This window comes from Microcaecilia unicolor, chromosome 8 (genome assembly GCF_901765095.1).
Source record: "Microcaecilia unicolor chromosome 8, aMicUni1.1, whole genome shotgun sequence".
Taxonomy (NCBI): domain Eukaryota; kingdom Metazoa; phylum Chordata; class Amphibia; order Gymnophiona; family Siphonopidae; genus Microcaecilia; species Microcaecilia unicolor.
This window is the reverse complement of record NC_044038.1, coordinates 201,181,106-201,195,156: the sequence shown is the minus strand read 5'-3', so window position 1 is coordinate 201,195,156 and position 14,051 is coordinate 201,181,106. Positions and strand designations below refer to the sequence as shown.

The 14,051-nt window shown below is 41.6% G+C and overlaps 1 protein-coding gene across 1 annotated transcript in view; it reads left to right on the top strand.

Moving 5' to 3' along the window:
* The window catches only part of SLCO4A1 (solute carrier organic anion transporter family member 4A1), a 63,500-nt gene extending 54,583 nt beyond the window's left edge, over nt 1–8,917 (top strand). Inside the window, exon 11 of the mRNA XM_030212513.1 lies at nt 8,502–8,917. Coding sequence (XP_030068373.1) covers nt 8,502–8,681 — 180 coding nt within the window. The 3' untranslated portion in view covers nt 8,682–8,917. The remainder of the gene's footprint in view (nt 1–8,501) is intronic.
* The last annotated feature ends 5,134 nt before the right edge of the window (nt 8,918–14,051 follow it).

Genomic DNA, 14,051 nt, shown 5'->3' with positions numbered 1-14,051 from the left:
TGGTCGCCGCATCTCAAAAAAGATATAGTGGAATTAGAAAAGGTGCAGAGAAGGGCGACGAAAATGATAAAGGGGATGGGACGACTTCCCTATGAGGAAAGGCTAAAGCGGCTAGGGCTCTTCAGCTTGGAGAAAAGGCGGCTGAGGGGAGATAAGATAGAGGTCTATAAAATAATGAGTGGAGTTGAACGGGTAGATGTGAAGCGTCTGTTTACGCTTTCCAAAAATACTAGGACTAGGGGGAATGCGATGAAGCTACAAAGTAGTAAATTTAAAATGAATCCAAGAAATTTTTTCTTCACTCAACGTTTAATTAAACTCTGGAATTCGTTGCCAGAGAATGTTGTAAAGGTGGTTAGCTTAGCAGAGTTTTAAAAAGGTTTGGACGGCTTCCTAAAGGAAAAGTCCATAGACCATTATTAAATTGGACTTGGGGAAAATCCACTATTTCTGGGATCTTGCCAGGTATTTGTGTCCTGGATTGGCCACTGCTGGAAACAGGATGCTGGGCTTGATGGATATTTGGTCTGTCCCAGTATTGCAATACTTATGTACTCATGTACCAGGTGCTTATAAAACAGTGGTCCACTAACAGCAGATCTGTAATACTTTAAAGCAGTGGTGTAAATAGCATCCAGGAAGTCCCCCCTAGGGTGGGGGTAGGGGGGAGGATGAGAGTAAAGAACTGCAGGGACAGAGGTGGCATATGGCAAACACTAGTTCCCTCACTATCTTCCGGCCTTCTTCTTCAAAGGACAAGACTTGCATTAAGAGCTGCATAATTTTGTGACTCTTGGTGCCAATCTTGGCCTTGCAACATGTTAGGGCAAGCTGGAATTTTGGGTATGGTCTGTGTTGGGCATGAGTCTCCTTGTCTATAGAAGGAGCTGAGTCCCCATCCCTTACAGTTTTTCCTGGAATGGGTCCAGGTCCAGCTTAAGGGATAGTGGTGCCCTAAGTCAACTTGCTTTGGCGGCACTGACCTCAATGATCATACAGGCTGATAATGAAGCTTAGAAGCAAGCACCATGGATATATGACCAGTTAAAACTTTAAAATTTGTACAGAGAATCAGTACTCAATTGGGAGCCAATGAAGGTTTTTCAGGATAGGAGAAATCTATATAATAATTGGTCACTCTGCCTCCCTGGATGGTTGGCTGGCTGGGTTTGTAATAGCATGCAAATGAGCTGACATCAGCCCCTGTGTCTTCTCTCTGCTATGTCCTGCCTTCTCTGATGCAAATTTCCTGTGGCAGGATACAGCAGAAGAAAGACCCAGGGGCTGGCTGAAGGCAGTCTGTCATACTGCTGCTGCTGGCGACAGACATAAACTTTACAGAACTGCAGGGGAGTGCGAGGTGAGGGAGCAGTGCCAGACCCACGGGGAGGGGAATGAAAGGCAGACTGGACCAGGGGGAGAAGCTGAACCCAAAGGAGGGAGGGAGCAGGTGCCGCCAAAGCAAGTTGACTTAGGGCACCACTATCCCTTAAGCTGGACCTGGACCCATTCCAGGAAAAACTGTAAGGGATGGGGACTCAGCTCCTTCTATAGACAAGGAGTCTCATGCCCAACACAGACCATACCCAAAATTCCAGCTTGCCCTAACATGTTGCAAGGCCAAGATTGGCACCAAGAGTCACAAAATTATGCAGCTCTTAATGCAAGTCTTGTCCTTTGAAGAAGAAGGCCGGAAGATAGTGAGGGAACTAGTGTTTGCCATATGCCACCTCTGTCCCTGCAGTTCTTTACTCTCATCCTCCCCCCTACCCCCACCCTAGGGGGGACTTCCTGGATGCTATTTACACCACTGCTTTAAAGTATTACAGATCTGCTGTTAGTGGACCACTGTTTTATAAGCACCTGGTACATGAGTACATAAGTATTGCAATACTGGGACAGACCAAATATCCATCAAGCCCAGCATCCTGTTTCCAGCAGTGGCCAATCCAGGACACAAATACCTGGCAAGATCCCAGAAATAGTGGATTTTCCCCAAGTCCAATTTAATAATGGTCTATGGACTTTTCCTTTAGGAAGCCGTCCAAACCTTTTTAAAACTCTGCTAAGCTAACCACCTTTACAACATTCTCTGGCAACGAATTCCAGAGTTTAATTAAACGTTGAGTGAAGAAAAAATTTCTTGGATTCATTTTAAATTTACTACTTTGTAGCTTCATCGCATTCCCCCTAGTCCTAGTATTTTTGGAAAGCGTAAACAGACGCTTCACATCTACCCGTTCAACTCCACTCATTATTTTATAGACCTCTATCTTATCTCCCCTCAGCCGCCTTTTCTCCAAGCTGAAGAGCCCTAGCCGCTTTAGCCTTTCCTCATAGGGAAGTCGTCCCATCCCCTTTATCATTTTCGTCGCCCTTCTCTGCACCTTTTCTAATTCCACTATATCTTTTTTGAGATGCGGCGACCAGAATTGAACACAATATTCGAGTTGCGGTCACACCATGGAGCAATAGAAAGGCATTATAACGTCCTCATTTTTGTTTTCCATTCCTTTCCTAATAATACCTAACATTCTATTTGCTTTCTTAGTCGCAACAGCACACTGACCAGAAGGTTTCAACGTAACATCGACGACACCTAGATCCCTTTCTTGGTCTGTGACTCCTAACGTGGAACCTTGCATGACGTAGCTATAATTCGGGTTCCTCTTTCCCACATGCATCACTTTTGGAGTGTAATTGTATAAGTGACCGATGTGTGCAGAACAGCATTTTATGCAAAGAAATGACCCCACTGTTCACATACTTAGCAGTAGGTGCCATATACTTGTAGGCATTCCTGGGGCAGAGTGGGGGTGCGATCAGCATTTCTGCATGTATCTTAGAAAATACGTACTTTGTGCAGCAGTTTTCCAGTGGATAAAGGCACATGCGCACATATATTTCTTTTACAAAATAGGTACAACAGGTGTGCCAATGTGCCTTTCCTGCCTGTGTGCAGTGTTACAAAATTACAATCCTTGGGGAGTAGTGAGGGTGGGCCTGGAGCCTTGAAAAACCACAACAATACCAAGGTTTGAATGTGACATACAAATCACCTTATTTAAGTACAGGGAAATGGGCAATCTGTTCCCTTCACAGGTCGGGAGTATAATAAACACAAAAATCAGTCTGGGTTTTTATAAAGTTCTCCCTGGGGCCTGCTCTGGCAAGGCCACAACATGCATTATTTATTTATTTATCTATTTTATTAAACATTTTTATTCTGCACTATTGCACATGTTCTACATGAATTACAATTTTTCACATACATAATACAATAAAAACTAAGCTAAAACAGCCATATACAAGGCCTCTCACACATAACAACAAACCATCACAATCATAATTTCATACCTTGACCTCTTATTATTAACCTTCAACAAAGTACCATCACATCTCCATGATTATGCCAAAAACATTTCCATCAAGACCCTTCATATGCTTGAAAAATAAGAACATTTTAAGTTCTCTATTAAACTCATCCAAACCTTGGATCCCTTTCAATGCATTCAACAATTAAGGTCCTGCAATGTAACAAATTGAATTTCGATATTCGCCCAATTTAATAACATGATGTGATGGAAACGCTAACAAAAATTTGTTCACTGACCTCAATGATCATACAGGCTGATAATGAAGCTTAGAAGCAAGCACCATGGATATATGACCAGTTAAAACTTTAAAATTTGTACAGAGAATCAGTACTCAATTGGGAGCCAATGAAGGTTTTTCAGGATAGGAGAAATCTATATAATAATTGGTCACTCTGCCTCCCTGGATGGTTGGCTGGCTGGGTTTGTAATAGCATGCAAATGGAGCTGACATCAGCTCGCTTCCAGCGTTCCTTTCCCTCTCAGTGTCCCGCCCTCGCGGAAAGACAAAATGACATCAGAGGAGGGCGGGACAATGAGAGGAAAGGCAAGGGAAGGCTGGAGACGACGCGAGCCAAGCCTGCCGCCGCTGTGACCTGAAGTAATATGAACGGCTTAAAGGCAGGGTGGCAGGAAGGAGAAGAGGGCAGGGGAGAGGAGGGGAGAATTGCTGGACATGGATGGAAGGGGAGAGTCACTGGCCATGGAGGGGAGAGAAGGGGAGAATCTCTGGACATGGATGGGATGGGAGAGCAGGGCAGAAGAGAATTGCTGGACATGGAGGGGAGGGGAGGGGAGAATCACGGAACACGGATGGGAGGGCAGGGCAGAGGAGAATCACTGGACCTGGATGGGAGGGCAGGGCAGAGGAGAATCGCTGGACATGGATTGGATGCAATGGGAGGGGAGAATCGCTAGACATGGAGGGGAGGGCAGAATCGCGGGACACCAAGGGGAGGGCAGGGCAGAGGAGAATCGCTGGACATGGATTGGATGGGAGGGCAGGGCAGAGGAGAATTGCTGGACATGGAGGGGAGGGCAGGGGAGAGGAGAAATCGCTTAGACGAAAGCCTTCCAAGGGCCCGTTCCATTTTTCAAGAAACGGTCTTTGTTGCTTGTATACTCATAATTGTAGCCCATCAACACTCTGGCCGCTGATTTTGGGCCACTTGGAGGGCTCTGAGTTGGTTCTTTTTAATCCCAAACAATAAACCATTACAGTAATCAAAACAAGGTGAAATAATATTCTGAACAACTATCTGAAAATTATGCTGTTTTAGCAACTTTTTCAATCTTCTTAATTTGAAAAAATATCCTTAATAATTTTCTGAACATGAAGTCTCATGGTCAATGATGTGGCTACAATAACTCCTAAATACATCTCGTACATCAGAATGTAAATGAGTGGATAACATCAGAATCTTAATCAGTGGCGTACCTAGCATAATTGACACCCGGGGCCCATCATTTTTTAGCACCCCCCATATGAAAATATTAATTTTAGTAATAATCCACGAGTCACACAACATAGGTGTACCTGGGAAAGGCAGCATCTTAAACACTGCAGTGAACATTAGAACATCAATACACCCATTGTAAAACTAACCAAGACATTAGTAAAAATGATTCTGCCAACAGAAAACCATGTCTTTTTCAAAGATATAGAACATCGATACATGCTCACCAAGTAAATTAACCACAAACTAAAATTAAACTGAACCCCAAGAGGCCAGATCCAGCATACAATGCAACATCACTTTACAAATTAACAAATAGAAATAAAATTAAAAAATAGAAAATAAGATAATACCATTTTATAGGACTAATACATTTTTCAATTAGCTTTCAGAGGCCAAAACCTCCTTCCTCAGGTCAGTACAGTATACTGCTGTTACGGTCCTGTTCTGACCTAAGGATGGAGGTTTTGGTCTTTGAAAGTTAGTCCAAAAATGTATTAAAATTAGTCCAACAAAAAGATCACCTTATTTTCATTTTTTATTTATCACCACAGCCACAATACTACTTTATTCTAAAGCAAATAAATACATCTTTTTTTCTACCTTTGTCGTCTCTGGTTTCTGCTTTCCTCGTCTTCTCTAGAAAATTGTTTGCGAATAAACAATTTTCTTGGTATCCTCATTTATTCTCCTCACTTTTTTGTCTTATATCTCACGGTTTCGTGAGGGTTTTTACCTTCTTTTTGTTTTTCCCTCGTCTTCTCTTCAGTCTCTCCCTTCCATCCAGCATCTGCTCTCTTTCTCTCTCCGTTTCATCCAGTGTCTGTCTGCTTTATCTGCCCCTTCCATCCACTGTCTGCCTTTTCTTTCCCTTCTATCCAGCATGTGCCTCCCTCTCTCCTTTTTACATAATGCATTCCAGCATCTCTCCTTCTCACCATCTTTCTCTCTCCACTCTCTGTTCCCCATCCATATCCATCTTCTGCTCATCTATTTGAATTTTTTCTCTCCATGTTCATTGTCATTCCATCTTACTCCCTCTCTCTCCTATCCATAACCTCCCCTCTGTGTTTCTGTCCCTATTCCCCCATGTTCAGCATTTGCTCTGTATCCCCATCCCTTCCCATGTTCTTCAACCTTCTTTCTCCCTCTCTCCTGCACTCCAAACCCAGGGCCAGTGTCTCTCTCCCCTGCTTCATGGAATTTATTTCCAATGTAATTATCATAGGCAACATCTACTTCGACAACGAGACCAAACAGAACACCAAAGAAGTAGTGGACTTCCTGGAATCATGAGAATTTAAACAACCCAAAGCCACCGAGAGACGTTACTGCAGCAGGAAGGCCAAGGCGCACTGGCGCGAAGGGTGCCGCAGGGGGAGGAACGTGAACGAGGAAGGCGTCATGACGTCAGATGGGCGGGACTCATCTCTGACTGAACTGAGAGGGAGGGAGAGAGAGAGGAGCCGCTGGGAGGAGACAAGTCAGCCTGAGCCCGAGCCACAGAGGTGTGTAAGGCGCGCCAGTGCAGCATTAGGGCCCAGGGGAAGTCGAAACTGATGGCCGGAGCAGCGAAGTGCCGGAGCAGAGAAGGTAGAAGTTTTAGAGCACCCCCCATTGGTTAGCACCCGGGGCGGTCCGCCCCCACCGCCCCCCCTCAGTACGCCACTGATCTTAGTCTTGATGACATTCAGTTTTAGATGATTAGCCTTCATCCATCTCTGGATTGACTGCATATATAATCTTAATTTATCAAAAATCACTTTGATTGATTCTTCAATTCAATTCATGATTAAATCAGCAATGAATGTGATATATACTTGATTATGGTCTTTCTTTCTTTGGCATTTCTGGGACACAGACCATAAAAGTCCACCTGGCCCTGTCCTTATGTTCCAGCTGCTGGAGTTAACTGTTGAAGCTCACTGCAGCCTATTCGTCTTGTTATTTGTGGGATATACACCATAAAGGTCTGTTCAGCACTGTCCAGAAACTGAAGTTGCTGTTGAAGACCTTTCTAACCCATCCTAAACCAGACTGCTTTATACAGGACACAGACTATACAAGTTTGCCCAGTATCGGCCCTAGTTCATTACAGCCGGAGTTACCACCTAGCATCACACAATGCATCCACACACATGCAGCCATTTAAGTTTAGATTTTTTTACACCTTCCATTTTCTAGTTAGAGATCATCTGTGTTAATCCCATGCCTTTTTGAATTCCGTCACCATTTTTGTCTCTACTACTTCACTCGGGAGGGCATTCCAGGATTCGACCACCCTCTCCATGAAAAAGAATGTCCTGACATTACTTCTAAGTCTACCACCCCGCAACCTCAATTTGTGTCCTTTAGTTTTACCTTTTCCCCTTCTCTGAAAAAGTTTGTTTCTATATTAATACCTTTCAAGTATTTAAACATCTGTATCATATCTCCCCTATCCCTGCTTTCCTCTACAGTATACACATTCAGGTCTTCCAGTCTCTTCTCGTACATCTTTTGGCACAAACCCCCTACTATTTTTGTCGCCTTCCTCTGGATGGCTCCTAGTCTTTTTATCAAGATACGGCCTCCAAAATGTACACCAATTCAATAGCCTTCAGAATTGCAGGTGGCTTATATATTTAGGTACAGTAGATATATTTCTGTTTCTGGAGGGCTCACAATTTAATTTTAAAACATTTGAATTAAAGTGAGATTCGAACCATGGTCCCTTGATTTAAAGTTCAGTGCTCTAACCACAAGACTACTCCTCATACTTGCTTCCTGCTTTGGTCAGAATGTGATACCTGAGGCTGTCATAGAGCCTGGTATTTCTTTCTACTTTCAGTTTCAGGGGAGAGGACAGACAGTAACCACTGGGGAATTATGGAGGAGTCATGCATTAATCTATGCAGTGGTCAGCTGCTCAATCAGAGCACCTTTTTTTTTTACTCTGTATGTAATTGAAATAGATCTAACGTAGGACATTCTGAATCTAAGACTTGGATGTTGTTCGAATATAACTGTTGCATGTCCTCTTTTTAGGCACTCCCTAATCCTGCCCAAAACATGCCTCCTACCTGCCCCCAACACACCTCCTTGCTAGTTGGATGAACTGCAGTATTGGACATTATTTTTATGACTGTCCGAAATTGCTGTTTGGAATTTTTTAGCTAATAGATGTTTTTGGGGGGCATCTTGAGACGTCTATGTGCTTTGAAAATGAGCACTATAGTATCCACAGTTTTATACCTGTTTTCAGTGGAGGTAAAATTTCTTTGGAAGTAATATGCATAGATTGGAAAATACAGTCTCTGCTTATTAATTTCTGATCTCACCTCCCCTGATTGTAACTCAAAGGATTTTGAAATGGGGGGGGGGGAGGGGGATAACAGTTCTCAAAACTGGCATTTTACCTGGACAAGATGTATTTTTTACCTGCGTAAATGCCTCTGAATGTAGTTTCTTATATCCTGTTTCTGTAGACGTATTTGATATTTTATGTAGCTTTTTAAGCATTACTTTTCTGAAAGCGTAGTAGGGTGGGTACTTTGCAGGAACATGAAGTTTGTAGAAAGGCCTGTCTTGCTAAATTTTTGAAACCTTTTGGGTCCCTTCTTATGGGTAGAATTGGTTTGTGAAAAAGGATCTCTAACAGTAAGATAAATCTTTCTGTGGCCCTCTACAGGTGCTGGGATCAATATTCTTTTTCTTGGCCTATATATTGTACAAGCCTCCGCCATGCTCCTCCTCTCCAAGCAGCTTGGACCACGTGCACAATGCTGGCTCAAATCTTCCAGAGTCTCTGCACCCCATGAAAAGCGAGGTAGCACCTGGCCAGCCTTCATCTTCATCAACATCATTTTAAAGCCAGATTATATTCTCCTTGTGTTGTTTGTCTGTGACTGTGGCTGTTTTTCCAAATTCACCATAAAATGAATCTTTGCTTTTAGTTTTCACTCCCTCAGTAGCTGAAGCATGTTATCCAAGGTGTCCTGTCAGCCTATGGCATATGGTTAGTGGATGTATAATGCTGTGCCATACTTAAGAGCCAGATGTACTAAATTATGCTCCCAGCATCTGGTCCTAAGAGAGGAGTCAGGTTTTCAGGATTACCATAGTGAATATGCATGGATATATTTGCATACAATAGATATCAGATATACCTTATATATAATCAGTGTGTTAATCGTGAAAACCCAACCACCTAGTTGTGCCTCTGAGAGGGACTAAGAAACACTGCATTGTGGCTGTGTTCTTTTTTTTGGGGGGGGGGGGGAGGGAGAGGTCATGAAACTTGCACAGTATTGTGTTACTTCATGAGAAACAATTTAAGGTCCTAGGATCTTACAGTCATCTCATCAATCTCATGATGGCTCTAGTCTAAAGTGGACAGGTTTTACACCAGTGCCACTAAAGAAACTAGAACTAAGAGATATGCAGTGAGAGTAAAATCACATTGGTCTCACCCCAGGAACTGTTTACAAGGCATTGGCACAAGCATCCTTTGTAGAGAAAAGCGCTAAACCCTCATTCACATCTTCCACTGCTACCAAATAAAGCAGGATGGGGTAGCTGTGTTTATCTAACAGTATCAGAAGGACTGCACTGTTCACACGCTGGGCTTCGGTATCAGCCCTATAACATAGGCAACCGAGGCCCTAGTCTGTAGCCAAAGAGGTGAGAGCAGCCTGTATTCACATTAAAGATGATGTTCTTTCTGGTACTAGATGTGAAGCAGGCAGCAGAAGACTCTAGATTTCAGTCTTTAGTATTCACTTGTAAGACTGATTCTTTACTAGCTCTGTGTGAAAACAGTATCTTTGCAAAGAAAAAGTATTTGAAAACAATCTCCACAATATTCAAAAGCATTTAACTAGCCAGGATGGGCACCTGGCCGGTTAAATGTCCCATAACCAGCTATCACTTCCAGCCCCACTTTAGCAGCTATATTTGGGTGCATGAATATATGGGATATCTTTGACTGGTTAGAAGATAACCGGCTAAGTCTGAATATCAAAATAGCCAGTTGCCTTCTAACTGGCCAAAACTAAACCGGATCTTCAATGCCGGTCACCGGAAACTGCTCGGCATTGAATATCCGGGTTTAGAGGTGATTGCGGGAGTTAGCTGGGCTAACTCCTGTGGTCTGAATATCGGCCCCAATGATTCTCTGGCTGTTCATTAGTGCATACCTCCAAACTGTCACTGTGGTGAACTTCTGAAATTCTCATACCATTCACTGGAGTTGCATAGCGCTAGACTCAGTCTGCTGAAAGCACCCTGCTCTTAATGACATCTACCTCCTTTTACTGATCTATCTGGTAAAGGGGCATAAGTTTATATTATACCCCATATTGCTTGTAGATCCATAACTGCAATCAGCAACTTGTTTACAAAAAATGTGAAAAGAATTTATGTTTTTGTGTTCCTGATTTGATTAGAGCACAATTGAATCTCTTCAGCCTGTCAGTGATAACATTATACAGATTAGCTTTTAATTAAGAAAATCCTTTGGTGAAAACATTGTAGTGGCCAGGTCTTAAAGCCTTGTCCTGGTTCATTATGGGTCCCTTTTACTAAGATGTATTAAGAAATGGGATTAGCACATTGTAATGCAGGACATTCCCGCTCGCTAAACCTATTTTTAACGCAGCTGTAATTTTTTGCAGGTCCCACACTAATTTTTCCATTACCTGAAAAGACCTGCAAAAATATTAATGTGAGAACGTTTACCAGCTCCTATTTAGGAGGCACCAAGTGCTCTGTGTCACCCAGTTAACGCATGTTAATGCAAACACGCTAGATGGATAACACTTCCACACCCATTCTTATCCCATGACATACCCCCTGTTAAAATACGTATTGTGCGTGTTAGCACAAATTACCATAAAATGCTTTAATGCATTTTGTGATGTCTTTTCTCACATACTAAACTCTCATTAAGGCTTAACACATTTTAGTAAAAGGGCCCCTATATTAGGCAATTGTGTAAATGTGCTCAAGGGAGATCCCCAGTGTCATCTGTCATATATAAGAATGGATGGCAGCGTTTGGGACCCCACCTAGAAGAGGGAAAGCTGAGTGCTGCTATCAACATCTGAGGATGTCCCAAGATTTGGAAAATCCAATCTGCAGAGAGAGAATTCAGAAGAAACTCAGCGCAGATCTATTATTTCAACTCACCTCAGAATCTCTCTCAGACTGCGTTCCGCTCGGCCCAGGCTCCCAGGATGACGAGACAGCTATATTATGCTTCTCTCAATCCCTCCCTGTGGCTAAGAGATGGTATTATGAAGAGGCTTTCCTGTTTTGTAATGAATAGAAGAAATAGTGTCTATGCAAATTATTTTTCCACTAAGAAACTAGTGGTTTCTTTGCCAAAAACAAAACTGGGATACAGTTCTTTTTACATTCCTAATTTATATAAGCATTTCTGAGATAAACTTGTATATTGGCTCCTAGATATTCAGTGATGCGCTATGGGGGAGATAAGCCATGCTTTTACTTTTGCTTGTTCCCAATGATATTTGCATAAATCTAACAGGACCAATGGGTGACTGTGAGCCCTGCCAGCTATGCTCCGATTGGCCCTGGAAGGAGGAAGTGCTGACATTCTGTAGATTTTTTGTTTCATTTGGAATTCCTTCCTATTTGTATAATATATTGTATTCATTAATGACATTATGGGGTAGATTTTCAGTGATCTACACAGTAGCCAAATAGTTTACTAGCTTTGAATAATTCTTTACCCAAACTAGTCAGCTGCATTGTGACTAAAAATCTTCTGAAGTTAGTCAGCTATATACAGCTAAACATTTAAATTAGGTCACTAATTACAGACAGAAGGCTAAGGGCCCTGTTTACTAAGACGTGCTAGCATTTTTAGCGCGTGCTAATGCTAGAGACACCCATATATTCCTATGGGTCTCTAGTGCTCTAATTTTTAGCACATGCTAAAAATGTTAGCGCGCCTACAGCACAGCTTAGTAAACAGGGCCCTAAGTTTGTCTCTCACCTGTAGTTAACCTCCTATCTGTAGTTAGATCCTAAATTTAATTTAATTTGTACTTTTACTAAAAAATGAATATGTATTACAATGTAAAAACATAAATAATATAATATTTATAAAGCAGACAATAACAACTGTGAGACAATGTAATGAATACCCACAGTATTTAAAGACACAAAAAAGAAAACCCAGGACATATGACATGGAAAGAAGAAGAATAAGATGTTAAACTGCATGAAATTTAGTACACTATTACACTAATCAAAAGTATATCTGCTAACAGATGTGGAAAAAAAAAGAGTGGGGAGATACCAAGCCAACAATAACCCAAAAACTTTTATTCCAGTTATAGAATAAATAAAATAAAATGTGACCATTCCTGGGAAAATATGACTAAAGTCTCAAGAAACAAAAAATGAGGTTTTAATGAATTCTGTTAGAGCAACAATCCAAACCCCATCCTTTTATGTGAAATTTTTTTTTTTAAGTTACAGTAGTTCAAATATGTAACTTTTTCATACTGCTTATGGACCAGTGAAAAATTAACCATTCTCAACATTTTGGATCTGAGACTTTAGCCACCTTTTCCCAGAAATGGTCACAAATAACCATGGCAGCCTACTGTAGAGTTACAGCCACAAATATCTCACAAAGGTCCAGTCAAAGTTTAGTTTTAGCCAAAGTCTGACATATTTTGGCAGTACAAAGAATTAAGTCAATGAAGGCAGAAGAATCTATTAAAAGCTGTCACAAGTATTTTTAACCATTACCTATGGCTGGTATAAGTGCTTGTGCTTTAGTGCAAACACTATTGGGGGAGATTCTATATATGGCACCTAAAATTCAGCTCAGAAATCAGTCCTAAGCATATTCTATAATCAGCACCTAGATTTAGGTGCTGATTATAGAATGCGCTTCATTGCTATCTCAGTGCCTAAATCTGCGCAAATCCATTTACATCAGTGAAAACCTGGCGTAAATCCCTGCACATAGATTTAGGTGCACTGTGCCGTATTATATAACTACACACATACATTTTGGAATGTCCATTACCATAATCATACCCCTTTTTGCCCGTGTGTGTTAGAAGTTAGGTGCACTACATTACAGAATGCACTTGGCAAGTTGTGCATCTAAATTCTAATCAGTGCCAATTAGTGCTCATTATTGCTTGTTGAGTGCTGTTAGTAGTTCTCAGTTTGTTAGGCACATTTTTATAGAACCCGTGCCAATTTCAGCGCTGATCTCTAAGCACGCTATATAGAATCTGCGGGATTGTGCTAGTACTATGGTTATGCTAGTATTCTATAAAGGAAAGGGGGCACCTTGTTTTCCTTTACAGGATATGTACTTATAAGATGCACATTGGGCTAGATTCAGTACATGGTGCCAAAACAATTGGCGCTAAACTGTATTCTACAAAGGGCACCTAAGGATGGGCACTCTATATAGAACAGCATGTAGCATTGGAATGTACACCAAACTGTGGGCACGAGGATTTACACCAACTGAAACCAAGTGAAAACCCAGTGTACAAATTAGGCACGGATCTCCCTAATTCTGTAACACTGCGTTCATTTTAAGGGAATGCTCCTGACCTGTCCATGACTCTCTCATCATTACGCCCCCTTTTCAGATCCATGCAGAAACAGGTGCTATTCTATAACTGAGCGTGTATGCGTAGTTCTGTGCAGATCTGCTGGTTTTGGCCTGTTTCAGCATCCTGCTTCCACTGTAACACTTTTTTGTGCCAAACAATTGGCACGGAAATAGTGCATAATCTTAAGTGCCATATATAGAATTCCTTAGATTATGTGCTGAAAAGCCATACAAGACAGCTAACTTTAGTACCTTCCTAAAATCTACCCCTATAGTTACTACTTTTGTTGAGTGGCTAAATTTTTCAGACCTGTGAATTTAGGCATCTGAATTTGGGAGGAATGGGAATTTGCAAAAAGCAAGGGCTTTAACTGGCTAAAAACTTGGAAATTTCTTCCTCATGGTGGCAGTATTGAACCATTCTGCACTGCTAAATCTTCAAAGGTTCCTCATGCTACAGATAGGTGGCTGCATTGCTCTAAAATGTATTCTATATAACTACGCAGGAAATATAACTCAGAGCATTTGGTTATATTGAACTATTGCTTTAAGGAAGATTGAAAACAGATGGATTCTTAAGAGAAAATTCCTCTTACAAACATACTCATAGTTTGTACTCTCTTCCTA